Raw genomic sequence first — 27,931 nt, 5'->3', positions numbered from 1 at the left:
CTGAGATCTCATTTCTTCCCCATTGCCCACTGCCCAGCTGATTAGTGGAAAAAACTGAGGAATGCAATAGTTGCCATGCTTCTCGCCTGCTTCTAATCAGATGGGGTTGGGCAAACTAGAGTTGACCAAAGACCCTATGCAGCGTGCAGACTACCAGTTGCTTGGATGTGGTCTATGGATTACTTTGCACTTGCACCTAGTGTGCAGGTTATGCATAAGGTCTGGTACATGGTTGCCGACCCACAAGCATTTTAAATCATTTTATACAAACATAAATGCATATAAAAAAAAGTATCATTCACAGGATCTATCCACCCATTTTTATCCATACAAGCAAGTCTTGCTCACATAAGTGGGCACACACATAGACCCTTACCTGAGTTCTATGTATGGTGAGGCCCAAAGCTCATTTCTACACCCTGCTGCATGTATAACCTACATGCTTATGTGAAATAGTGTTATATAACTGCTATATCCAGGTGCAGGAATTTTTAGGCAAGATCCAAAGGGGTTGTTCTGTCTCTCCCTGTGGTGAGAGATAGCTCACTTTCTTGAGTCTTCAGTAGATAACTTGGTCTGTTTGTCTTGTACACCATTTAGTAAGGTGCTTTCTGTTTGAGGCAGGTATTACAAGGATTTATCTAGGGCGGTTTATGTGGTTTCAGGATAATATGGACTTGATGGAAGAGTTAAACCTGGGGATTCTTCAACTGTATGATTCTTTGTGCAGTCAATATATGACCATTCTACTGATCAAGTTTTAGCACAATAAATAGAAACTGAATATTCAATGTGCATCATTTTACTGATTTTTATCATCGTATTAGTATTTTCTCTTCCTCAGGGAATGCAGGGCATCTCAAAGTTGAAAACCTTCTGCTCATGCACTGCCCCACAATTTAGTGATAATTTTACCATTATTTCTTTTATGTGATTGTGTATTCTCACAATATTCAAAACTATCATTTGTGTCTTCACCTAGCCTACCTCACAAGCACACACAAACTCCCATTCATTTCACTGAGGCATGGACAGCTTATTCCTCAAGTTAATTTAGTGGGATGAGAAGGCAGGGGTGCCATTTGAATTTTCTATCTCAGATCTAAATGTCTGTGCCAGCTCTGAAAGTCCCTGAAAGATGCTAGATGTGTCACATATATGAATTTGATTTCTTTCCTTTATCATTTTTCTGTTCATTTAATCATTAACATTAAACACAAGAAAATACATTAATAGAATCAAGAACTGAGGTACATTTGCAAGATGCATGCAATCTTCCAAGCATGAAAAAGGACTTTTTATACAGTGGGTGAGTTTGCAGAACATGGCAGCCCACCCCACAAATACAATGGACTTACTGTAAAATGTGCCCCCAATGCCCTTTTGGTCCACCCACTAAAGTCCTTGTCTTCTGTCCCCACTGCCATTTTGCTCTTGCAATGGCTTTTTTTCTCCTCACCACATCTCCTTTTTGCAAAGATTTCTTTCCACAATCTCCAAGGTAACAGCCCCTACAAAGTTGCTAAATGGCACCTTGGAAGGGCTGCCACTGGGTCACCACAACACTTTTTTGTCAAGCACAAGAAATTTACAGAAATATATCTAACATCTAATCAAATGCAGGGGTAGGTGCTTGCAGGGGCCAAAATGGAAAATCTCACCTGGGCAATATCTGGGGAGGTGTCAAAGTGCAAGGCAGCCACCATAGATGTTGACCCAGAGGGGCTGCATTTTTCACTTTGTGCTCTCTTAATAGCTGTCAAAGGCTTAGCTGTCAAGAAAAAGAAAAGCTACAAGAGATTTTTGCTTGTGAAAAAGAGTGGGCGGACTCCCCCATTTACAGGGAGATCATCTCTCTGGGTTTTTAATGTTTCCCCCATTGTTTTCTGCTTCTTCCAACCTTCCCAAGACTCCCCATATCCATGTAAACTTACTTTTGACAGCTTCCTTTTAATTCATAGATTTAGGCAGAGATAAGCAGCATGGTTTTGGCAAGGAAATAGGTATATGCATTCTTGTCAAAATTATCCTGTTTAGCCCTGCCTAAATCCTTCTTTAAAACGAAAATAATGGAAATATTTGCAGAAACATCTTGTGCTTAAAAACAACAACAACAAGGTGGTGAACCAATGACAGACTATTCAGTGTGTACCTTGAGCACTTTGGAAGGGCTGTCACAGCTGTCTTCTTGGGGTTTGCAAAAATTGATCCCCAGAAAAATATTGGGGGAAGAGGGGAAAAAAACATGGTAAATACAAAAAGATTAATGATCAGCCTAAGGGACACTGAGCCAGTGATGGTCACCCCACCATGCTGCTTGGGCATCAGTGATGATGTTGCTGCCATTGATGATGACCAGAGTGAGGTTGACAAGAACAAAGGGGGTTTGCTGCATTTGCACAGCAGCTTGTTCACCACTTCCCTAGACCAAGTCAGTTGTAGACAAAGTAAAATCGGCTCCCTAAACTTCAGCCTGCAAGACTTTACCCTCCTGGGCAAGGATCCCACAGGAGGAAGTGCAGTATTTACATAACTGCATCCTTGCATTTTGCAATTCTTCCACAACAAATGATGGGACAATTCCTGTGCATTTTTATACAGCTTGCCTGTACCCAAGCACAAATGAGTGCATGAGAAGCTGTCCTAAAGATATGTGTAGTTTCATGAATTTTTTCTCATCTGTGGAAGCTCATCCTTGCTGAGGCCATAAACAACTTGATTAACACATGGTTAACACCTCCCCCCCCTGCCCCGCAGTACCTCAACTGCTTTGGAACCTTTTGTTGGACAGTGGAATAAAAATAGGGCTGCACTTTTCACTATAGGAATGAGTCCCAGTGATTGTACAATAATGAAATAAAAGAGGGACACCATTAAGCTAGATTTAAAAAGACTTTTTGCTCCTGGTCATTCCATTCATGAAGCATCAAACCTTCTCTTATTTACATTTACTTCCACCCCTCCATCAGTAAAACTTCTATCTAGGGTACAGTTCCTTGATCACACTAGAATGGAGCTAAATGTTGGGAAAGAATGGGATATCTGAGATAGATCTGCATTACTGTTCAATTATACAACATTCTGAAATGTGCAAAAGGTTTTATGATCATCCCTTGTTTACGGCAGTACTCCTTGTCCCAGACAATAGCCTAGTGAATGAACCTGTTGAAAATGATACGACATTGTGACTATCTTATTTTTTCCCCACCTTCCCCAACAAAGTTATCACAGTTATACCTTGAATTGTGCTCTTAATCGAATGGTTCACAACCAATTGTTGTCTTCCAGTATGATGTGCCATGGGTTTGTACTTTGTATAAAATAGAAATTGAGCCTTCAGGTGTGACCAGTTGCCTCGATCTTCTGCTGGTGCAATTTGCTCTTCCCATAAAAGAACATTAGTGTGGTGCCAACTCCCACCAGCTGGCCTCTGGCACATAATGCTTCAAAGCCTGTGGCAAGAGGCTGAATACACAGCATGGCCAATTCCGGCTGGCACGCGCTGTTCCACTGCAGCCGCTGCCCGCTGCCATCCAAATTTTCTATCTCATTTTCTCTCCTGCAGATGGAGGTAGTTAGCACCTTCAAGAGAAGCGGCTCCTTTCAGGGGGCTGTCCGACGCCGCTCTTCCGTCCTCAGTCAACTGCACGATGTAACCAATATTTCTACCCCCACTCACGTAATTCTCTCCGCCGCAAATGCCAGCACCGGTACCGGGAGTGAGTCTTGATTTCCTCTTACTGCTTGTGATTTAAAAACAAACAAAACAAAGACAAAAAACCCATCCTATTTCTGCCCTCCTCCAATATTCCCCTTCCTTCTCTTCTATCCACCCCTCACCCAACCTTGTGGTCCCTCGTTGCTGCAGTCACTGTTGCAATATTATTTATTTCAGTTTTTTTCTCTGTCCGGTCTCAGTCACGCCGGATTTACAACTTCTATAAAGCCATACAATTTCTGCGCTTTGCCCCTCCTTCTTTAAGCACCTGCACCCCTTCTATCCTTGGTTTGCTCGTCTCTTTCACCTTCTCTATCAGTGGCTGTTGGTTTTAATGGACTGGAGTCACATCCCCAGCTGGTGAGGTGGGGGTAGGCATGGGTATGGGCATATGTTTCAGTCAAAGCCACAGCAGTAAGGAAGAACAATACCAGCTGGGGATCCAGCCTTGTTTCGCGGCCTGGTTATGCATCTTGATGGTGATTGGTGTTTGTTGTGGTGTTTAGTGTGTGTCACTCACTGTTGCACATCAGAGACTTGTGGGGAGGGTATTACCAGAGGAGAGGAAAAGATCAAGTTCCAGATGAAGACATGAAGCATTTGGATAAGACTAGATTTTTACCTCCCCATTCCTGGGTTACATCTGAAGTAATCTGCTGCCTGTGATGAGGGTGAAGGCAATCCGAGGCTAGATTTAAAACTGGGGAAAGCCAGCACAAAAAGGGCAGCTGTTTGCATAGCCAGCTAATCGACACAGGGGAAGTTCTTTCTGCTAAGCATGACTTAATGCCCCTGACTGGCCTAAACTGGCAGGTCAGATTCCATTTTGCCTCTGACTCCTGATGAGACTGATTCATGCTACTTGTCACAACTCTCGCACAACCCACTACAGAATAAATGGAAGTTGCTCAACAAAGATGCTGGTGGATTGTTGCCTACTATGCACTTAAAGCCTCATTATTTCAACTATCACCTATCACCTACCCCTACCTACACTTCACATTTAATCCAGTGTGAAAACAGATTTAAAGATAAACTTGCCTCCAAAGAATCCTGGGATTTCTGTAGCATCACCCTGGAGATGTTTTAATATGAAAAACTTACTGTCATAAAGCTATTATTCTGGACATATTTGCAGTAGAAACAAACTAATAGTCGTTCCTTCTTCCCATGGAACCCTAGGAATTGCAGCTATGTGTAGAGGAAGAATCTCTAGCAGAATTCTAAGCATCCTCCCCAAACTATGATTCCCAGTTAAAGAAGTATAAAACTAGTATTAGTTTGTAGTGTGGACATGCCCTGTCTGGGTTCCTTGACTGGGTGCCATTACAGTGAACCAGGTCTGAGACTGGTTTAAATTTGTAATGTAGACAGTGTTGGAGGAGATGGCAAAGCAGTTCTTATTCACTCTTAAATCTCAAGATGGATTTACTGTAGAGAGACTCAAAAGAAAGAACCAAAAGTGAGCTTAAGAAAAAGCATGTCTGATATGAAGCTGGTCTCCCCAACTGGTATGGGACATTTAAGAGTTTAAAAATATGATTGTAGAAAGGGATGGAATTCTGGGGCAAGTAAAGGAAAAGACATCTGGTGAATGGGTTGTGGCAGGCAAGGGAGCCTTTTATTTTACTTGGAAGCAGAAGGTGAGAATATGCCTCTTGAAGTCATTGACAGTGATGTCATGGTCCAGTTCCTCTGTGTATCAAAGAAAAAGAATTGGTTCCCTGCTCCTTTTATCTGACTCAGTCCTGTTCCTGTGCCTCATCCCTCCATCCCCCCTTCAGAAACTATGCCAACTCCTACTTACCTTCTTGAAAAGAAACTTTCTGCATTTGTTTTTCATTTTTTGGCATAACAATGAGAGATCCAAAGAGGTAAGCTGTCACTTCTTCAGTTCTCCAGCTGCCAGACTAGATATTCTTGGCAAATTGGTTGGGTTAGAGTATTCCAACAATTCCTTCTTTCTTCTCCTCTTGCTCCTCCTTCTCCTCTTCTCCCTCTCTTTCTTTTTTGTTTTGGTTTTCCTACTAATCAGAGCCATGCTGGTGGTCATGCCAGCATTGTATGTCGCGTGGTAGATTCATAGTGCCTTTCAATATGACATGCACTGGTCTTGCTTTTCAATTGGGGTGCACCCTACTGTGTAAACCTTCGAGTATGGCCTTGTAATCTTTGCTGGCATTTTATCAGTTGTTTCTCTCTCTCTCTCTCTCTCTCTCTCTCTTTCTTTTTTTAATGCTGCCTTTATATTAAACTCTCTTCCTCCCTTCCAGCAGCTCGTTGGGAAATTGATATCCATTATGGCCTTTGGTCTTCCCCACTTCTTGCATCTTGGAAATGCTTTATCTGGTTTTTCTGTTCTTTTTGATGATGATTACATTTCTTTTTTAGGAACCATGTTGTGGATGGCAAATGGGTTTCTCCACCCTAAATTTTCCAAAGGGGAATTTGTCATTTCAGGCTCACAGAATAAACAGGGACAGCCTGCAATGTTTGGGCAAATGAAACAGAAAATCCAAAGAGCACTTCCCCCTACCCTTAATTAGTATGCTGCACAATTTACTGAGGAATTCTGCTGAACAAGTCCATTGAAATTATTGAGGCTATGCAAGAGTTCATTTCAAGCTGCCTTCTGCAAAAGAACTTCCCAGCACATTGTGTTTAGCGGCATCCAATCCTCAACTTTCTTCTTAAGACAGAGCCTGACAACCTTCTGTGTAACCTATCAAATCACTTAATGATGGCATTAGTCTTGCATTTTTGTAGATTTTTTTCATGACCCCATCCAGAAACTGGGAATCTACATAAATCAGCTGCAGCTTTGGAAGACAATTCTTTCCTAGAGAAATCTAAACAGTGCAATATTATTATATTTCATACAAATGCTGAGCTATCCCACCCAGAATCTCATAACAGCTGAGAAAGCATTAGGAATTTTTGTCCACTTTTGAAGCAAGTGAGGAAAAAGAGAATGCCTAATGAACTAAACAGAGTCTGCTCATGTTGTCACCTTTTGAAGGTTCTTGTGCCTGTGACAGTAATAAGCAGAAAATTCAGCAAGTGGAAGCTCCCTCAGTGCTGTCTGTGCATGCTGGCAAGAGCTTTATGTGCTCAAGTTCTGTTTGATGTACAGCCAGTTCTGCGGGATCCAAAAAAGTGCCCACCAAAAGGGAGATGTGTACAGATTTCACATCAGTTGTGCACATGGATACCAGATTCCTTGTGTAAGTGACCCTTGCTGGAATTAGCCTTCAGTGCATAACATGTTAGCACCATTCAGATCCTTTTAAAGAGTCTTATACTTGATAAGCTTCCTTTAGAAGAATTGTAAACCCTTTTGTTGCTGCTGCTTGGGCTGGATTAAAATTTAAACTAGGGTGGAGCACAGTTTAAATACAGCGCTTGATAACTTTTTTGCATCTTTTGTCTGTATTTTAAATTTAGTATTATCTGCCCTGAACCTTGAGGATGGTGTAGCCTAGAAACCTAAAATATAGAAGGAGGCACATGTCTGTTGCAACAGTACTGGTCACACTTGTGTTGTTGGCAAAATCAAACTGACCACAGTTTGGACATAAAAGTTCAAGTTGTACACACAAAAATCAGCACATGTACTAACAACATGTTTGCAATACCAACTCCACAGCATTTCTATGCACTCCTACTGTGTGTCAGCTATGGTCCACATTAGGAGAGCATACTCAAGGGGAAATATCCAACATTGCCATTTCACTTATGCCATAGATGTATTAGCATAAGTGACTTCTAGCACACCACCAATGGCATATGCTGGTTCAGCAGGTGTCCCTGGAAAGCCTGTTGCAATTGCATACATGGTTGACACAGTTCTAGAGGTTGCTTGTGTTTGTGCAACACCAACAGTGTAAGTTGAATGAAAGCACTGAAGCATCACAGCACAACTTGATTACCCCTTAATATTCACCATGTTGTCATAATAAATCTGAGATTAAAGTATGATGGGGTTTCCCTCTACCTGTTCACTAATTTTTTATGAATAAAATGAAGTTTCTATTTGGATTTGGAACCAGACTAGTCTGGTTGTTAATTCTGGATTAGTTAATGTATCAGTTACATTAGTTAACAATTTCCTGAAGATGGCATATAGAAAGAATTAAAATGAAGCTTCCAACTCCCCTAGCAACTTAATGTGCTTAAGAGAACTGTTAATATATTCAGGAAATGATTTTTTGTTTTTGCATGCCATTAAGTCATCTCCAACTATAAGTTGCTATAAGCGACCCTATGAACAAATGCTCTCTAACCTTAGATATGTGTCTGGTTTGCAGTCTTGCATAGGCATAGCTCTAGCCTCACACAGCTGCTGTCCTATATTCACTAGATGTTTTGGAACCCTTTCTTACTGGAGCCTGAAATGAATTCCCTATCTTAGTCCCTTTCCTGTACACTTTTCCCTTACAAACTTCCCCTCCCTGTTCTCTTCCCTTTGCAGCTGCGGAGATATCACAGATGGAATCACCTCAGTGTCAGCGGAAATTTTTTGTAGTGTTTTAAAAAAGAAAACAACTTCAAATAATAAAACTAGTCAAAGTATTCCCCTTCCCTCTTCCCCAACTCCCTTTATTTTCTCTTCACCCCACCCTCATCCCATCATCACTGCTTTCTGCTTATTCATGAGGACTTCGGCATCACATGCAGCTATAGGATTCAGCTCACCTTCCAAGAAACCCTTGTCAGCAAAGGAAACTAAGAAAAAGAACAAAAAGAAAAATTCTCCTATCATAGTCATCAACAAGAAACTACTCCTTATGCAAAGTCATTTTTCCTAGCAGCTACTACAGTCATGGTCAAACAGGCAGAGCAAATAGTTCTCTGCCAAATCAGCAGCACCCACTTTATAGGTGGAATTTCTCTGAAATCCCTGTAAAAAGTATTTTGGGAAGCAGAGAGGGAGGTTCACCAAACATTTGAGCCACTTTACCTCAAAATCCAGAGGCTTTGCATCTCAAAAAAAACCCTATCTAATTGGATGGTCAGAAAATCCAGCATAATAAAATTCCCAATGCAAATCTAAGCAAGGATCTGACAGAATCCCATAATTTAGAGTTTCTCCCAAGAAACTGTTTGCCAGGGACTTCACCTGTAAGCTGCTGAAAGATGGAATAGTGTAGCATTAACAATAAAATTAACTGAGAATTTTGCATTCCCAACCTCTGTAACTCATATGCTTCTTGTAAGGTTTCAGTCAGTTGTGGAGATTCGAGTATTTTGTAATAATAAAGATGTGTGTATTTTCTAAGCTTATTCTTTATAATAAAAAATTAAAAATGGAGGAGCTGTATAACAAGGATCCCTTTCAAAAACTTAATGAGGACCAAACACATGTAGGTTTTGCTCTATTTTTGCCCCACTGAAATGAATTGCAGGCAACCACTCACTTATGTGGTTGAAAGTCAAGACATACAGCAGAAGTACCATTGGAGTGAAGCTGAAACTGGCTCCCCACATGGTGAATCCAGCATGGATGGGATTTTGTCCCTTTCCATGGTGTTCCAGATTCCAGCCCACTTAGAAAATTCTAGGAAACTGAGACTGTAATAGCCCCACTCTGTAATCTACATAATCTTGGGGCTTCATTTCTGATCAGGCTAGAGTGTGGCATAACCTGTCACTGTTATACAGGGATGAGTTGTTTGTGCCCAGCTCAATGGCAGAGTACCCCAGGGACTTAAAACCAGATCTTCACTGATACAAGCACAGGCAGGTCTGTGACTGGACTAATCAGTTTCCTCTTGGGAATTGTAGTTTGGTGAGGGTGGTGAGAATTCTCTGTTACTGATGCAGAGCCTCCCCCACAGAATCACAGCTCCCTGGGAAGAGGGAATGCTTTTAAACCCGTTTATGCTTGCAGAGCTGACATGTCCACAGGAGGAGTAGTAACAGGTCCATCCCTGGCTGTGCAACCTTTCCTGGCTGAGCTACTAGTGCAGATGATTACTGAATAATGAATTTCCACTGCAGACAGTGCCTAGAGACCTGTTCAGAAAAGGTCACTCCACACCATGCTTTTCCGTCTCAAGCCGCTGGCTCTTGTTTTCTTTTCTGTGTCTTACCACCTGCTTTTGGCTAGGGCAGGGTTGAGGGGGAAGCCTGTGAGGCATGGACCGAGGCACCAGTGCACTGCATGGACTCATCATTCCCCTCTTCCCTCGTCTCCTCCTCAAAACAGCAAGGATGGGCCTCAATACTCGAAAGTTTACCGTACTGTTGCAATAATGCATGGGTCTTTCTTCTCTTCCTCTCCTGAGTCTGTGATTGGAAGTGTCTTTCACTTTTTGTTTGTGCTGTTTTGCTTTTGTAAAGTCACAGTTTGGGCCTCTGCCCTGACTTTCTTGCAGCATGAAAGCAATCGCTGCCCCCTCCATCTCCACTTCCGCCATCCACATCTTGCACTGACAAGGCCTTTTGCTCTGTGCGGCCACAGCTGCGAACTACCTGGCATTTCGCTTTTCCATTTGCACTGCACGCTTTTTCTAAGAGGTTAGCTCACCACAGTGGGTCCATGGCTTCGTTGGGAATCCAGTCTGATGGCCCCACCAGCTTCCAACGGATATTCCCTTTTCAAGTCCTGTTTTGTGTTAGTTGATTTCCCCCAACCTTCAAGAACAAGTAACAATTCTTTCACATTTCCAGCCATTTTAAGTGTTCACAAGGAGCTATATATAATTATTTCATCTTGCCTACATAAACTGAAGTCCACCAAATTGAATATAGCTGCCTTGTATTGTGGCTTGTCAGATATTTGACAATAATAGCAAGATGCCAAAAATGAAGGCTGGTGGTTGAAATTAGTGGCCAGTGGTCAACATTCAGGTTGGTAGATAACAAGCTGTGTAGGTCTATTACTCTTACTACTACGACTATTAAAATTTATATTCTGCCTTTTATCCTCTTGCAAGGAATCCAAGGCAGTTTAAAAGGCTCTCCTGTGCCCCATTTAATCCTCACAATAACCTTGTGAGGCAGGTTAGGCTGAGAGTCAAGTGACTGGGCCAAAATCATCCAGTGACCTTCATGGCCAAGTGGGGATTAGATCTCCCAGGTTCCAGTCTAACAGTCTAACCACTATACCACTCTGGCTCTTATTTATGCTTGCAAAATTCCTGCAATGTGAAGAGGATGCGATTGCAATTCCCATATGACACAATTGAAACTGACAGATCCCTTATATACACCTCCCCTCCCCATACACATACACCAAATTTTAAAATTAAATTATGCATGGTACTGAATCATACAGTTTTTTTGTGGGGGCCATTACCCTTTTCTCTTTGGTAATTTCTCTAAAAATCACCCTCTCTTCCCTGAAAGGTCCTTCTTTCAAGGACCACTTTAGTAACTGTAGTTCTGTGATTGGTGTAGGGATCACTAAGAATACTCTGCAGTTGAAGTTCCTGGAGTTCATTCGCTGGGACCCTAACAGTTAAACCAAGAGTTTAAAACTGCCATGCAGATACAAGACAGAAGATCAAAGTGGCTTCCCTCTTGCTTATCAACACACTTTGCCTATACGAGCCACATTGAAATGATCAACTTATTTTCTAGTTCTCATTCAGATCCATAGGACTTCTATAGACAAATTTCCTGGTGAATTATACCATATGGGCAAGATCTGTTTTCCAACTTTGCAATGCTCAGTGGTGCACAAAACATAATGGGTGTGCCCTCTAAATCCATATAGTCATGTAAGAACTTGTTCCCTTTGCTGTTCATACATATTATTTACTAGGTCATACCCTACCACAGCATGCACATAAGGAAGCTGGTCATCTTTATAATTTTACCATGTGCTAACAAGGTGCTTTCCTTTCCCCTGCTTCTCTGGATGTCTGCTCACATGCAGAATTATGAAGACTTTCATCAACACTTGGCAAGACAGTACAAGGCTAGCTTATATGCCCATGGTGGTAGCTTTGGCAAATGACTGGGAGAGTGCATGAAAATTTACTCAGACTGCTAAAGAAGAAGGCTGAATTCTGGTTTTGATTTATTTTCTTTCTAACTACAAACATCCTTGGCAGGAGCCCTTGTTTTACCTTTTGCAATGACAAACCCACATTTCTCTCATGTGCTTCCTCTCTTTACGCAAGATCTCTCACACACTTAGACCGTTCTCTCCCAGAACAAAAGAAACTATTAAGGAGCCTTAGCACTTAGGTGTATTTGTTAAATTCTGTATGTATTAGTTAAACTCCCTGTCAGTCTGATCCAGTATTTCTGCCATTCCTGCATGCTCCTGAATTGCCTTGGGTTTTTGCTTTCTTGTTTGTCTCTCTCTCAGGCCTTCTGCCAAGGTTGGTCCCTTTCGGCCCATCCCCTTGGTGAAGGAGCTGGATTCTGCGTCCCCAAAACAGAATGTGGCATGAAGGCATCTAAATGCATGCATTTGCCTAGGATCATACGCTTCAATCTTCCGCCTCCTGTCTGAGCATGTAGGCCTTGTCCACATTATGTACTTGTTGTCCATGACCAGCTTTCTGGGCACTCGTCAAGATGGGCTATTCATATTGTTTTCATGGGGAGAAGTATGACAGAAGTCCCCTCTTCTTCCACAGCAGAAATTAATCCACCAGAAATTAAGCCACTAACATCCATGCTAAAAGCAGTGTCCTGGCCTTTTTACCCACAAAGTCCTGCAGGAAGAGCCATAACTTAAATCAAGGTGGAAAAGCACTCAAGTATTTTTGAATTAATTTCCCCAACACTTCCTTGAAAGAGGCAGCAGGTTCACTCTGCTTGTGAAACCAAACAGGATGCAACTATTTGGTTTGTCCTTAAAGCTGGGAAAAATTATTACTTTCTGACTGCCATTGGATCAGGTTACTACACATGAAGATATGTAGTGGAGCTCAGCTGAATTTTAAATGTGTCCGTTCATATCAGCATCGTCCTGAAGGGGAAAAGTGGATATAGGTATTTTTAAATCACCTCTTTTCCATTTTCTTGCCTTTCTTCAAACTGATTTCCACCTTCACTGCTCTATTCCATACAGAGCCACTATATTGTTTCACCAAGTGTAAAATGCGGTTGGCCATATATTTCCATCATACCACACTTCTGTATGAACCATTCTCTCCTATTTTCTCTTAACTGCTCTTCCCATTCCCCTTTCTGTTGTTTTTCATTGCTTTAGTTTCCCTTTCCCTCACCTACCTACCTGTTCATCAGTGTCCACCAGGAAGCATTAAGTATATCCCAAGTATGGCTGGGCCATGGAAAATAATCTGAAAACTGCATCACAAGGGAAAATAGTGTGGTCTATAGTTTTCAGAGTGATGAGGGAAGCTGGCTGGCTGGCAGCACCAAGAACTTGGCTTTACAAAGCCTGATTCAAGCTCCTGGCTTCTATTTGTATTGCATGTCCTTAGAAAGTGAGTAAAACACTTTAGAGACAACATGTAAGATTAATATGGATGACGTCAAGGCCATCTTCAATTAATAGCTTTTCAAATATATCAACATCATCGAATTAGGCTGGTTTAATCGTTATTCCACATCCTTAGAGAACTGCAGTTCCCCCAACCAGGGCTAAAAACGAACAACGTTCTTAGCCCATTCAATGAGTTACAATTCCCAGGATTCTTTGAGGGAAACCATGACGATTAAACTGGCATATAAAACCACTAAGTTTGTAGTGTAGGTGTGCCATTGATTAGGTAGCAGGGCTGGGAACTACTTTACTAGAGATGCTTGCAATACCTAGTAAACTGTTGACAGCATTTGCTCTACAAGTGCTGGAATGGAGAGGGGGGAAACTAAGTAGAACTGTAGGCTCCTGCCCCATCTCTGCAAACTTCCTCTGGACTAAGCCAGAATTGCAGAGGGTGAAGATTTAGGAAGACCCACATATATGGCCTGGCATTCAGACCAGCAACTATGAATCAAGCTTTCATTCTCTCTTGTCTTTCTTCCCTTTGGCCTTCCCTGCAGATCCGCGTAGTGAAAGCGTTCCGTAGCTCGCTCTACGAAGGGCTGGAGAAGCCAGATACAAAGACCTCCATCCATAACTTCATGACAACACCAGAGTTCTTGATCAATGACTACATCCACAACATCCCCCTCATTGATGATACAGACGTGGAGGAGAGCGAGGGTCCCACAAGAAGGCGCTTCCAGGCCAGCCCCCCACCATCCCCCAACAAGAACAACAATGCCATTGACAGCGGCATCTACTTAAGCACCGATGTCAGCAAGACACCTACCTCCTCGTCCAGCCCAGTTAGTCCACTCCACAGCATGGAAACCTCCCTCTAACACAACCCCACCATGTAACCGGTCAAAATGACTGTGCACAGCAGGGGTGTCCAGTTCCTCCTGGGAGATAAAGACTAGCTGAGTCCGTAAGGAAGGAAAGTGGGCAGGAGGTGGCATTTCTCCTCTTTGACACTGGAGGTTTTTTTTCTCTCAATCAGGTGGAAATGGAACAAAGTTTCCACTACTGGATGGCTCAGGCAAATGAAGAAGAGAAGCTGAGCTGATGCAATGAAAGTGACAGACATACTGTGGAGGGGGAAGATGAGTGTTCTTCAGTCACCCATGAGGGGTTTGGGCTGAGTCCCAGAGGGTGTACAGGAAAAACCACCCATTTCTCTAGTATGTTCTTTGTTTCTCTTTGGACACAAAACACGCTCACCGAACCCACAATGATCCCCCATTTGGGGGTTGCTTTATTTCTGGGACCTCTTTTCAGTTTTTGTTTTCCAAAGTTTAAAAAAGGAACTATATTTGCACCGGAAAAAGAACAAAAAACAAAAAAGGAAAAAAGAGAGGAATAATCTAGACATCTATTATCTTAAATATATATATATGATACCAACCGGCAGATGTATTAACAGACCTTCTGACCATAACGCATGCCTGTTATCAAACTCTCCTTTCCTCTTTCCCCGCTCCCAATGGAATTTGTCTGGGGCAATTTTTTTTTTTTTTTAAATCATTGCTCGCTGTAGCTTGTATTTTATACAGGGTTTGCTGGGAAAAGAAAATGGATTATTTCCTGTTGGGAGGGAGAATTAACTGTGAAACAGTTCCTAAGAAACTGAAGCACTGTTGGTTTTGGTGCTGTGCAGATACAATGACTGAACTTCAGGTGTGCTTGCAGACTGCAGTGACACAAATGCAGGCCTTTTCAGGCAGTTATCCAAAAGGTGACCAAAAGCAAGTCCCATTTAAAGGTTACTGCCCCCAGCCCCCAACAAAGTGCTCACAGTCAATCCAAATGCTTCCTAGAGCTGGTTTCACCAATCTCAAAATACCTGAGCATTGGTGAAGTAATTGGAGGGGGGGGGGAGATAAATTTTTTATTGATTTATTTTATCCAATAAGAAAGGAAAACATCTTTTCTGGTATTTCAGGCTACTAAATCAGATCGTTGTTCAGGGCTGTCCAGTCTATATTATTCAGCAAAGATGAATCTGACAAAGTTGTACTTTCATTTCCAAAACAAAGACAGAGGTTTGTAGCCCTCATGGTTATGGAGAAACATTTGAAAATGGACCAGCAATGCTTACAGAAGGCTGCTGTACCCACAGTTAAGGCTACTAACCCCTCCACTGTAGATTGTACTTTTAACTTACTAGTATCAGCCTTATTCCAGAGTTCAGTCATGTTACCATGCCTTCGAAATGCCCCTTTTGCACTGACTGGGAGGACTGCATTCCTCCTGACCCAATCCTGGTACATGCAAACTCTGGGCTGGGAGGAACAAGGCTCCAGGAGGATTGCATACCTCCTCCAAGAAACTTGCTTTGGGGCCAGTTCCTCACCATTACTTCACTTATTTTCCCCTTTCATGGTTATTTAATAAATGAGCCAGGAAGTGCGAAGTTCAGCCTCAGCAATTCCTACCATCATATTGAGGAGGCCCTGCCAATGCAGAAGATGGGGTAGCCATCTGAGCAAAGGATTTCAGGTGCCATTGAAGCTAGAGGAGTAGGAGACAAGACATATCTAACGCATAGGGCATGACCCACTGTGAAGTCCTCCTATGCCAGACCCACTGGGATGAGCGAGCACTACTGTGTTTTTATGATGCTCCCATGCATTTCAAGGACGCTTGCTTCAGAGACATCCTGGTGGATGTGCCTCCAATTAATTGGCAATGTACACCATTCGTACTTTCTGCCTCATGTACTAAAATGGTCCAGACAGCTTCACCAGCCATTGCTGCTGTTAAACTGTATTTCTGGCATATATGCTGTGCTGATCTTATGACCACACTGCTGCCCTGAAGCAGGAAAATGAAGGTAACATTTTATTTATTTATTTATTCACTCACTCACTCATTCATGTATATCCTACCCTCCCTCCAGGTTGCTCAGTGTGGCCTACAAGGGGCCCTTCCATTATCATCCTCACAATCCTGTAAGGACTGAGAGAAAGTGAAAGAGTAATTTGTCTGAGACTACAAAGTAAGTTTCAGGGTTGAATGAAGAATTCTTTCATCTGAGTCCAAGGCATTGTCAGATACACCATCCTGGCTCCCACAGGGAGCCCTCATGTTTTAAGAAGCTTTGATGTAGTGGAGAAAGTCAGAAAGGAAAACAGTACCTTGCCACATATGGCACAGCAGTAGCTAGGCCATGTTGTCCCACCCAAGCAAGAACCTGATGCCTAGGTTTGGTGACACATGGCTACAAAAAACACTTTATCATGAAGAGAATTGAATGGCATCAGCCATTCAACAGATTCAACCTGCTCTGCCTTTCTCCTGAAAATAGCCCAACTGTAACTAAGCTACACAACAACAAACTAAGCTACACAACATTCTTTTCAGAACCTTTAAGAAACCCAGCAGTTCTTCATGGTAGGTGACAGGGATCTAAGCAAAATGGATAGACTTCACCCTGACCAGGACCAAGCACTAGGACCAAGCCTTTCAACATTGCCAGGAATTCCTCAGATGCTCCTGATGCCAAGGCCTGTTCATACTGTTCCTAAATGTGAGACTGCAGAGACCATCAAAATACAGGTTCTGTTATAGGTGATGACAAGTGTACTATCCAGTGGTTGGAAGTAGATGGGGTGCAAGTCAAGACAGGTGGGTGTGAAAGCTACCCAGAATGTCTTTGGCTATAGAAATGAGTTGCTCTCAGCCCCCAGCAACTTCAGCTCTCTTCACATAGAAAACCATGGCTAAAAGTTTGTAATATTTACTGTATGTGAAATATAGCCTGCATTTTCCTAGGGCAAACCTGCTTGAAATACCAGCTGCAGCACTGTCAGAAAAGCCATCCCTTCTTCGGAAGGGCAAATGCCAACCCCATCTGTAAATCTTTTTGTCGCCATATTTTCTTTCCAAAAAAAAAAAACAAAAAAAGGAAAACAAAAAAGTTTCTTTTTCCTCATCTGAGTGTTTAAAGAAAATAAAATCCAAAATCTAAAGTGTTTAATTTTCAAGGAAAAGGAATGGGACAAAGGAAAGATTTAGTCCCAAGCCTGGGCTTCTTTTCATTTAATCCTGTAGATATGATTGATAGAAATGAATATTATATATATATTTAAAACATTCAAACAAAAAAGAGGTCACTTTGCTGCTGTACAAATTTGTCAGCTGTTTATTAGTGAGATCTATTTCACAAAGACTGAGATGGGGTGGGCAAAGACATTCGTTCTAAGGGAGAGAGGGAGGAGATTCTGCTTTTGCTGGGAACTTTTTTTTTTAAACCACAGTAAAGTGAGAAGTATGAAGGGTTTTTTTAAAAATAATAAATCGGTAAAAAAACCACTTGTACATTTGTCCAAATGGAAGAGGCCATCCCAAAAATCACAAAAGCATCAGCTGAAAGTACGTGGCACTCAGTTGGACAAAAGACCTAGTTCCCATCTAAGCCATATTTGTAGTAAACGGACCAAGTTCAAGTCAAAGCTGCCCCAGATAAGTGACCACGTATCTTATAGCTTTTGTCATCCTTTTGTCAGACTTTGTCCCATCTTCTATAGTAATGGTGAACTCATTCTCCAGGTGTTAATCCTTCTAAGGTGATGCCACATTGATGGAAGAGCATATGCTTTGGCATTCTTTCAGATTTAATCCCTGGCATCTCTAGGTAGGACTGAGAAAGACCCATGGCAAAATACTGGATAGTTGTAAATAGTGAGCTTTTCTACATGAGGCTGTTAATCTGCTGTACTTGCTTTCTGTTTTGTCACAGAATTGAGAACTGAATGCTCACACAAATATTTCCTTTCTTGCTTTTCCTCTAGGTGTAGTGGAGAAGCTGAATAACACTAATACACAAGTAAAATGTTTTCATTTTTACATTTAAATGCAGCATTTCCCTTTTCTTTAGGCACAGAAATGAATCCAGAGGGTCACAAAATTGTCTAAAGGAAGAGTCTGTAAATATCTGTGCACAAGGAATGATGAATGCATGATTAATGTCTCATGTAGAAAAGCCCAGTGCAAACAATAGAGTTAGATTACCAAAATGGCACCATCCACATACAAGAGGATGGCTTGGGAAATGCCAAGGTTTGAAGAAAGGAAACACAAAACAGAGAGCCTACTGAGTTCCAAGCTTGTTGACAGGCAGTTGCCAGGAGAGAGAATGAAATATTGTTGACAACAACACAGCTTTGCTGCCTGGAATCCTGAGGAGACGCACCCCATGCCGCAACGTTTTGCTGCAGTTCCAACTTGCTTAACTTCTACATCTCCTGTCACACTAGAATCTGGACACAAATAGATCTGTACATTCGGTTGAGAGATGAATCAGAGTCACCTGTCTTGACAGGCCAGACTGAGAATCTACCTAGCAATACAACATTCTCTCTCCTGACACTGGGCAGAGGCTCTCAGACAAGACCTGACAGGACAGGTGGACTTCCTTTGGCATGAGGAAGCCGTTAAATGCAAATAGATGAAATTGAGCTCCAGTGATATCTTTGCTTAGTTTCTCACCAGTACTAATAATGCTTGAAACCCCCTTCCCATAATGCCTTTTCTAATGGAAGAGTGCAAGTCTATATATACAGAGCCACTCGGACATAAATCTCATAGAACAAAGTGTGAATTCGTTCTGAGTGAACATGTATAGCATTGCATTGTAAGACTGCTGGCTTCCTAAACTTCAGGGGTGGGGGGATGTGCCACTGCCCTGATTATTTTAGAGGGTTCTGAAAAAATACTCCCCCTCCTTGGTCATTTTAAAGGGTGCTTTTTATGCATTGTACTACAGTATCCATTGGAAATGGATCAAAGAATGGTGTGGACCCAGCTCCCTGGTTAAATGCCATCAAACTCAAGCTTCTGTACCGACTAGACTGGAAGTCCATCTGCTGGTACAAGGCAATCACTGTAAGCAGGATCTAGGGAAGCATCCAAAAGAATCAAACTTAAAGATAACAGGGAAAGAATTTAGTGTCCTGAAATCTCAGTTTTGGCTTACAACAAAGCAAGTTTCATAGCAGCCTTTATGGCTATGATGCTCATGCAATGTCTGCTGAAATTTCAGAGTGGCTGATTAAGAGGATCACGGTTGGCATTTCAGTACCTCATGTCACTCATTGCCCCCTCTCAATGATGATCAAAATCAGTACTATGCAAAGTAAGAAAAGCTGTGCAAGTATTGCTCAAGTCACATAATTTCTACATGACACAAATCATTTTTTCTTGGCACAGAATTTGGATTGCCTGAGAATCCAATTTTCATTCATTTATCATGGAACACCCACAACCCTGGGCCAAAAGCACCATGAAGCAATCCTATGTATGCCTACTCACAAGTGAGTCCCACTGAATCCAACAGGATTTATTTCAAGGCAAGGTGTGGCCTCCATAGGTAAATGGAGGTCCCACAAGGATCAGCACTGGGACCAGCGCTTTTCAACTTATTAATAAACCGTTTGGAATTAGAAGTGAGCAGTGAAGTAATCGAGTTTGCTGATGACATCAAATTCTTTATAGTGGCTTTAAAAAGGGTGGGATGGATTGCAAGGAGTTCTCAACTGGGAGAACAGGTATCAAAACGGCAAGTGTGCATCAATGTCAGCAAGGGTAAAGTGGCGCACATGGTGCAAAACAGCCCAACTTCACATATAAGCTCATGGGATCTGAGTGAGCAGTAAGTGATTGAGAAGGAGATCCTCGGGTTGTGGTGCCAAACTCAATGAAATGTCAACCTAGCATGTGCCAACAGTGAAAAAGGTACATTCCATGATGGGCGTGATTAGGAAAAGAGCAGAAAATGCTCCCATTGTACAAATCTATCGTGTATCTACACTTAGAACACTACATACCATTCTGGTCACCACATGTTAAAAAAGGGGCTGGAAGAAGTAAAGAAAAGGGAAACTAAAGTGATGAAGGGGCTGGAGCAACTCCTCTACAACATGAAGCTCATTGGTGGGAAATTTAGGATAGGTAACAGGAAGGTCTTTTTCACAAAGCACACAGTTAAACTTTGGTATTCACAATGTGTCGTGCTCTCCATCGATCTGGGTGGCTTTAAAAGGGTACTGGGCAGATACATGGAGGATAAAGCTACCAGGGGCAACATGCTCCCTGCAGTATCTGAGGCGAGATGTCCAGGTGTAGCGGTCGCTGGGGTACATGGGCAGCCAAGCGCTACTGCATTCCTTTCTTGCTTGTGAGTTTCCCATTGGTAGGTCGTCCGGCCCTTGTGTGAGCAGAATGCAGGACCAGAGGGGCCTGGGAACTAATCCATCGTAACTCTTTTTAGGCTATGTTTTGGCCTACAACTCCCATCAGCCAACACAGCCCATGGTGAGGGATTATCAGAGCTCAAAGCCAAAACATGTGGAAAGTTACAAGTTCCCAGACTGAGTATTTAGGACTCATCCTCAGTGTCACAAAACCTGCTTGGCCTAGCAAGCTTTTTTGTACATTATGAATTATAGCTGTAACCTCTAGACCAGTACTTTGCCCAGTGTTCCAAGGATATTTAGACAGAGTGGAGTTTAAGGGGTTTCCTATCTTTCATAATTACAAGCATCTGAAAATATACTGGCAGTTCACAGTTAAAGCCAAAGACTGTTCCACATATTACATGGTAGCAAATCCAGGATTATCACCACATAATGCATTTAATGGGGATCTATCATTATCCTGGTTTTCCAGTACATATGCATTTGGGTGACTCCCATTTGCTTCATTCATAGAAAAGTGTAATGTGCAGAATGGCCCCTAAATATCATACTGAGGATCTGGTATGGCTGAAAGTGAATGAAGGAAACGAGCTCACTCGGAACAGCTTCTTAAACCTCGTTATAACTTGCTCTCCATATTTCCAGGAGCTGAAAACTCTCCTTCCCTAGCATCAGCCCTGAAATTTAACAAAGGTCAAACTCTGCATGGGAAAACCTACCATTATCTAAACCATAGCAAGAGATTGTTCATGCATGCAAAGCAAGTGAGCTACAATGTGGTGATGGGGGCAGCTTTGCCCACATTAGCTTAGCCACTGCCTATGCTAGCTACTGGACTGGCTGAATAGCAGCTTCCAGAAAATCATGAGTACCTGAGAAAAGAACAAGTTTCTAGCTCTCAGGATTACTAAGAGAAATCTAAACATGTCCAGGCAGTTTCTGCTTGACACTTTAGAAACAGAAGGTAGTATTGAAGGATGTTCTGCTAAGTTAAGAGTTCTGCTAAGTTAAGAAATATGATTTACCTCCTCAAGAGGTGCTTTGGAGACACAGTTCTGTCTGCTTCCATTCCCCTAGTAGTGCACATCAGTTCAGCCCCACTGGAGACAAAATATCTTCTGCATGCTGTTTTGACTGATTATAGCCCAAACTCATGCCAGTTTCTCTCTTCTGCTCTAAACAACTTTAAGCAGAGACATGACCTACTAGTGGGGATGGCTAAGCAAAAGCGCTAAGCAAGGACGTCCCAATGAGGGGAATTTAAGAAGCTAGAAGGCAGCCTGAGTCAGAAGCAATGACATTACCTCTATTCTGTACAAAGCGACATAGAAAATGGTACCTCTGGGCTTGAGGTTCTAGCATTTGAATTCCCTCACCCCTCTGTAATTTTAGGAGTAGCATGTTTGTAATCATAGGCTGGGAAGGGGCAGGCATTCTGGAATTTTATGCATCATTCCCTCTGACATTCCTCAGGACAGAACAGCACCACTAGAGGCAGAAACGCCAACACAGCAACCACAGTAGCCCAGTAAAACTTCCATTTTTACTCCAAAACTAAAGAAAACACGTCTGTGGAACAGAACTGGGTGACAGAAGCCCCTTCAGATGCAATGCATGCTGTGTGTAATTTATCACCATCTGTCTGGTACATCACACATGCAGTCAGATTCACAACCAAATCAGAGCGACACAGCATTGCATGGGAGCCATTTATGGGACTGTTCTGGAAATAGGAAAGAGGGAGATATTCTAGCCGTTTAGAGGCATGAACATGTAGGGAAAACAGGGTCCCTCCTGCATTATTTCCTCTCTTATAAACCCTGGTCAGCACCAAGTCCAACAGGACCCAAAACTTGCTTTTACAGGAGAAGGAAGCCTCCAAATTTAACTCCCGACTGGAGAACGACTCATGGGCAACGGGGACATAGCCTACAGTTGCCCATTTCTGTCAAGGCACTGATGCTGGCTGAATCCCCACTCCATTGTACGGGATGGCTTAAAGGCAGAAAGATACAGGTCCACACAGCAGTCCCTCGGGTGGGGGCAGAGCTACCATCTCAGTCCCCACATGAAGCAGTCTGGGGGTCCTGGCGCACAAACCCTGTTCCTTACGCTGTGCTTAAGAGACCTCTGCATCCAATGCATAAATCCGTATCAAGTCCAAGACAATCTGGTCAATGATGCTCTTGGAGAGATCTTCACTGAAAACCTAGGAGGACAGAAAACCAGGTAGAGGAACAACATTCTACAGAGCAGGACAGGAACCAACAGACACCCACCCTTACTTTTCCTGCAACTTGAAAGTACTCTGAAAAATGGGTCAAAGTACTTTCTGCTGCTGCTTATGGTGCTGCGTATAGTGCATGCATCAAATTTCAAAACAATAAAAGCAACCTTTAAAGGTATGACCATTTAAAATCTCACACCGAGAGAGCAGGGACGAGTCACAACTCCAAGGACAGTCTTCCAGTTTGGGAGCAACCCAGGAGAATGTCCCTTTTGCATGCCCTGCAAGGAGGCCTGCAGTGGGAGGCATCTTCCTGCCCTACAGATCTCAGCAACTGGAACAGGCAGTCCTCCGGGTGTCCAGAGGCCACCCTCTAGGCCCTTGGAGCACCCCCTGGCTGTACTCCTGGTGGGGGCCCATGCATTCTACATGCTGCTGGCTTCTAATAGGCACCACAGGAAGCAAAACCTCTCCCAGATCAACATCATTCAGCACGATCCTCTGCCTCTGGTCTTTGTTGTCTGACGGCGCTGGCTCCACACATGGCATGCAGGAATCCCTTCCTGCAGTCCACAGAATTTGCAGGCACTCCAGTGCCCAAACAGGAATGGGCAAGAGGAGCTTCTAAGTGGCATCACTGAGGAGCCAAAGCTAAAACTTCAAGGGACATATATAGCTGTACCCATACAAAATATGAAGGCGTTGGCCAGTTCCCTGAGCAGTGCCCTCAAAGTGGGGGAGGTGGCAAAGCATCCCCTCCCGCCATTCCCACCCTCACATCAATGCCAACGCTACAGCACATCCTTGCCTAATAGGAGAAACAATGCAAGAAACAGGACTCGGCCGATTCCTGTTGCCAACATGCTGTAGGAGCCTGGGCAGCCCTTCTGCTTCTCCGAGAGGGGCCTCTTGGGGTGGGACCAGCTGAAAAGGCAGATCCATGCCCTGCCCTCCCATGTGCCTTGACTTGAAATGGCAAATGAATGGCAAATGAGGTCGGATTAACCTCGCTTGTGGGGCCATTTTCCCAGCTGCAATGGCCCTCCTGAAGAGGTCATTTGCTCCATCTCCTCATATGCTTTACCCCATGGGACAAACAGCAGCACAAGGGGGCAGGGGGGATGATGCACTTCAACAAGGAACACAATAACCCAGTCCTGATCCAATCTGAGGACACTACAGCTGGACTCATATCCAAGGAACCAAGTGGAAGGCCCAGTCACAGCTCTCCCAAGACTTGTCTCCTTTGGCCTCTGCATTTGAAGCACCCCCGCCCCCCCCATGGCATGTCGGGTGTGCACACAGGCCAGGTGAGTAGAGGGGACACCCCGACCACCTCTTCCTACCCTGGTCTCCTATCTTGCCCCTGCCAAGCAGGCAAGAGCAAACGCAGGACCAGTGGGGAAGGGGTAGCCCGACTCTGGAAACTTTTAGATGACAGCTGCCACCTGACCTTTGGTTTCGATGGCTGGGGCTGACGGGAGTTGAAGTCCGGCAACCGGGGAGTGCCATGGTTGCAGCAGGGACTGAGCAGCCAAGAAGCTGCTCTTCTAAGCCTTCCTGTTCAGCACTGGCTAAAGCTGTATGTTAAACGTGCACAGTGATTCCCGCCCAGACATGCCCCAAGACCAGGTCCAGCCTGGGCTGAGGAGGGACACCGCCCTACCTGGCCCCAGGCAGTGGCGTGCTCCATCCCTACCTGCCACCAAGGCCGCTCCGCTTCAGCATCGGCAGGCACCTCCACCCCGTAGCACTGCAGGGCAAGGTAAAGGACGGTCACGGCGATGTGCTGAGGCGCATGGCGCAGGCACAGCGACCCGTGGTAGCTGTCCCGCAGCAAGGCCCAGGCCGCCACGGCCACCGGGGTCCGATCCCAGCTGTGCCGATTCATCCAGTGCTTCAGGGACAGCAAGTAGTGGAGAAGGTACTGCATTGAAAGGAGAGCAGCTGTCAGGGACGGCTGGGGACATCACGAGCGACAGGCTGGTTGCCCGCCAACTTCTGCATGAGCCCTGTTTCTCTCAACACAGGCTGTGACACATGGCAAGCCTGCAGTGCGCTGTTCTCGGGGACCTCACCGACTTGCAGTGAGGGATGCGCCCATACGGAGAAGGCTGCTCCAACTGGAAATTTCCAGATTTCCAGACAAGTTTTACTCCGCTGTCCACCAATTCGTAGACAAAGGATTTGAGCAAATGAATTTGTGCAAATTTGCATCAGTGTTCCTTGCAATGTGGAAACTGGCCAAAAATACACCAATGCCCCATAATGTATATATTCACTATATGTGCATTTTTATCAGTTTTTTAATTTGCACGTGTTTTTGTGGCAAAATTTGAGCATAAGCATGCAAAACAAAAATATCAGTCCAGAAGCCCTGCAAACTCTGCATGGCCTGGGAAAGCCTGTGTGCTGCAGAAAGCACAGGACGGGCTTGGAGAAATCCAGACTCATCTGAGTCCACAGCAGATTCCTCTGGCAGCCCTAGTTGCAGTCTCCCTGCTCCAACCCCAAATAACCAAGAATGAAATCACACAGCTCTTCCTTCCCCCGCAGTCCCTTTTGTTGAATCCTCACAATGGCCCTGGTGGGGTAGAGAAAAGGACTTGCCTAAGACTGCCCAATGAAAGTTGGAACTAAGGTCTGCCTGGCCCAACACCCTATATCCACAGCACCTCCGTGGCTCGCTCTGGCAGAAGCCAGACATTCTCCAACAGGAGGGCATCATGGTTTTGGGAGAAGCTGTTGATCCTGAAGTCCCCCTAGCTGCTTTGTTAGCGGAACACTCAGTATATGACTCTTTAGTGTATTCAGGGGAAGGGGAATCACTTATTCTCAACACAACTGTGGCAAGGAATTTCAGCAAACAGAGTGACTTGTCCAGCAAGCTTCCAAGGCTTGACCAGGACTGAAATCCACCACTCGATTCACACAGCTGCTGAATTTCATTCCCAGCTGCACGCTCCACCGTCCACCGAGAAGGAAGAATCAGACACTCAGGCCCATGGCTCCCGGGTGGCCTGGCTCCCCGCAGCCCCACTTAGGATTCCTGGGTGCCATCCTTCCTCTCCGCTACTGTCCACCCTCCCTTCCCAGGGCACAAACCTTGACCTCTGCCCCACTCCCACTTCCCAACCCACGGGGGCCCATTCCCACCTGGGCCATGGTGGCAGATGCCAGAGGGCCAATCCCCCACGCTGAGGGAGGGACCCCTGGCCTCCCATGCAAGTCACGCACCCCCCGTTTCTGCCCGAGCCCCGTGTTGTGCAGCCTGCACCTTATGCGGGTGCTGGAAGGAGACACGGAAGCAGAGCACCCGTAGCATGAGCAGCTCACACTGGACAATGCTGTCCCTCAGCTCCCAGAAGTGGGTGTCAAGCTCCAGGGGGTCACTCTGGGGGTGCAGATATCTGGGGAGAGAAGACTCGGATTGATAAGGTGCATTTTGCAGGCCGCGATTACACTGACGTGGCTCGTCCTCTGGGCCTGCAGTCAATGGCCAAAAAACAAACGCCAAGACCCACATAGGCAGCCACTCCATCTAAGCTTCTGTTGTGACCTCACAATCATCTGTAATGAGAAGTGAACTCCACATGCACAGAGCCATTTCATGCTTTTATCACATGCATCTTTCATCACCTTTCCCACTCTCTGTTTAGCTACTTTCTGCTATTTTTTTCTCTCTCTCATCTCCTGCCTCCACTTCTCTTAAAAAATGACAGTGGTGTCAGGGGTGTGATCCACTTTAGGTCAAGAAGTGGCCAAACAACCCACTGAGCTGGCTTTCCTTAACCTGATGGCTTCCAGCATTTTGGACTACAATGCCCATGATCTCTGTCAGGGTGTACTGGAGAAGATAGAAGTTGTAGTCAAACCTTTCCGAGAAAGCCACATTAAATAGCTGACAGCACTGATTATGAAATGTAGCTAAAGGTTGCTATATATGGCTAAAATATGCCTAAGAGCCATATATGAAATATGGCCTAGAGTTACGATCTAAATTCCATAACTAAAAACACAACTCCCAGGATTCAAAGAAGCAGGCAACTAGTTCTTTGTGCCCAAAGGGGGCTTGTGCTTCTTGAACTGCAGTCCCCCAATCCAGAGTTTCAAACCATTTTGGTCTCCTTTTCAACTATGGAGAACCAAGTCAAGAGCTCACTGGGTATGCGCTAAGCCAGCTTGGAGCAGGCTAGGCTCATCTGAACCGGGGGGACCAAATATCAAGGCAGGTAGCATACAGTCTGCCTGACTCTGAAGGTCACCACAAGGCCAGGAAAGAATTTGCCTTGGTTAGTTTTGCCAACACACAGGCAGTTTTATCAAATCATAGACATGAATTGGTGGCATCTAAAACATCATGTCCAGTCCAGCATCTCCTTATGGCTCACTGGAAATTGCATAAGGAGACCCTGTAAAGAAAGGCAAACCCCAGGGACTCAGTTTTAGATTCATTGTGTTTCTAGTTTGTTCTAGTACAAATGTTTTAATCTAAAAGTTCACCCTGGAGCTATGCCCACTCTGTATCATGGCCACAGGAATTGTTTTCAAAACTGCAATTAAATTTTCATGTTTTGTATAAGCCACCCTGCAAGGGCAAAGGACCCTGAAAGGTGACCTAGCCATGTTTTAAGTAAATTAAGGGAACTGTATTTCTGCAGGCAAGGAAACTGTTGCCCTCGGCTTATGCCTGAGTTTGGTATGCTTGGTGGGAAAATGCCTAAACTGCTAAGAATTGCCTCCCTCCTACCTGCATAGCTATATATTAAGGTCGCACGTCGAGTTAGCTTTGCTAAGCAGCAAGTGGAGCAGGAGTCAGACTCAATAGCCCACTAGCCCCCCTCCAACTCTACTACTATTCTGTTCTACTCCTTGACCCTTTCCACTACTGAAATGTGCCCCTGATCCATCTTAGGCCCAAAGCCTCAGAAAAGTTCACCACCCCAATTTAAACAAATTGGATGCATGCCTGGATGCATGCACACCAGGGATAGGCAGCCTGGAGCTCCCTGGATACTTGGCACTACAATCCAAGACTGGGGCCATGGTGGCTGGGGCTGATGGGAGTTGCCTACCCCTGCTGTACACTGTGCCTGCATAGTGTGCTGAATCCCACCATCCTTGCATTGCCAAAAGCACAATCCCCGTTACCTGTGGCTCACGTTGATGATGTCCCTCGTCCGCAGATGCTGCTCTTCTACCTTCCCAGCCAGATAAAGGGCAGCCATAGCCACTAGGTAGGGATCGTACGGCTCCAGCGGCACCTCCGTGAAGAACCGGTGATAGATGGTGCATGCCGTGGCTACAGGGATGGAGCGCAGTCCCAGCTTCACACCTGG

The 27,931-nt window shown here is 44.3% G+C and overlaps 2 protein-coding genes across 13 annotated transcripts in view; one reads left to right on the top strand and one right to left on the bottom strand.

Annotated features, from left to right (window-relative positions):
- The window catches only part of ATP2B3 (ATPase plasma membrane Ca2+ transporting 3), a 75,994-nt gene extending 61,135 nt beyond the window's left edge, over nt 1–14,859 (top strand). The window contains exons 20-21 of one of the 2 annotated variants that reach the window (XM_044443465.1): nt 3,566–3,679; nt 13,688–14,859. In XM_044443465.1, coding sequence (XP_044299400.1) covers nt 3,566–3,679; nt 13,688–14,011 — 438 coding nt within the window. In that variant the 3' untranslated portion in view covers nt 14,012–14,859. The remainder of the gene's footprint in view (nt 1–3,565; nt 3,680–13,687) is intronic. The other variant, XM_044443464.1, reaches the window with a different exon arrangement.
- The window catches only part of CCNQ (cyclin Q), a 35,323-nt gene that overhangs the window by 4,461 nt on the left and 2,931 nt on the right, over nt 1–27,931 (bottom strand). For 4 of the 11 annotated variants that reach the window (XM_044443469.1, XM_044443468.1, XM_044443466.1 and 1 more), the window contains exons 3-6: nt 27,744–27,927; nt 25,870–26,002; nt 24,292–24,519; nt 21,895–22,574 (exon numbers count right to left, since the gene is read on the bottom strand). In XM_044443469.1, coding sequence (XP_044299404.1) covers nt 22,485–22,574; nt 24,292–24,519; nt 25,870–26,002; nt 27,744–27,927 — 635 coding nt within the window. In that variant the 3' untranslated portion in view covers nt 21,895–22,484. Of the gene's footprint in view, nt 1–1,159; nt 3,744–3,763; nt 5,414–5,525; nt 6,146–8,413; nt 8,444–10,247; nt 10,355–21,894; nt 22,575–24,291; nt 24,520–25,869; nt 26,003–27,743; nt 27,928–27,931 lie in introns of those variants that run through there. The other 7 variants (XR_006416003.1, XR_006416001.1, XR_006416000.1 and 4 more) reach the window with 7 other exon arrangements.

This window comes from Varanus komodoensis, unplaced genomic scaffold (assembly GCF_004798865.1).
Source record: "Varanus komodoensis strain SLA01 unplaced genomic scaffold, ASM479886v1 scaffold42, whole genome shotgun sequence".
In the NCBI taxonomy this organism is placed as follows: domain Eukaryota; kingdom Metazoa; phylum Chordata; class Lepidosauria; order Squamata; family Varanidae; genus Varanus; species Varanus komodoensis.
The sequence above is the reverse complement of the archived record's forward strand: the minus strand, read 5'-3'. Positions and strand labels throughout refer to the sequence as shown.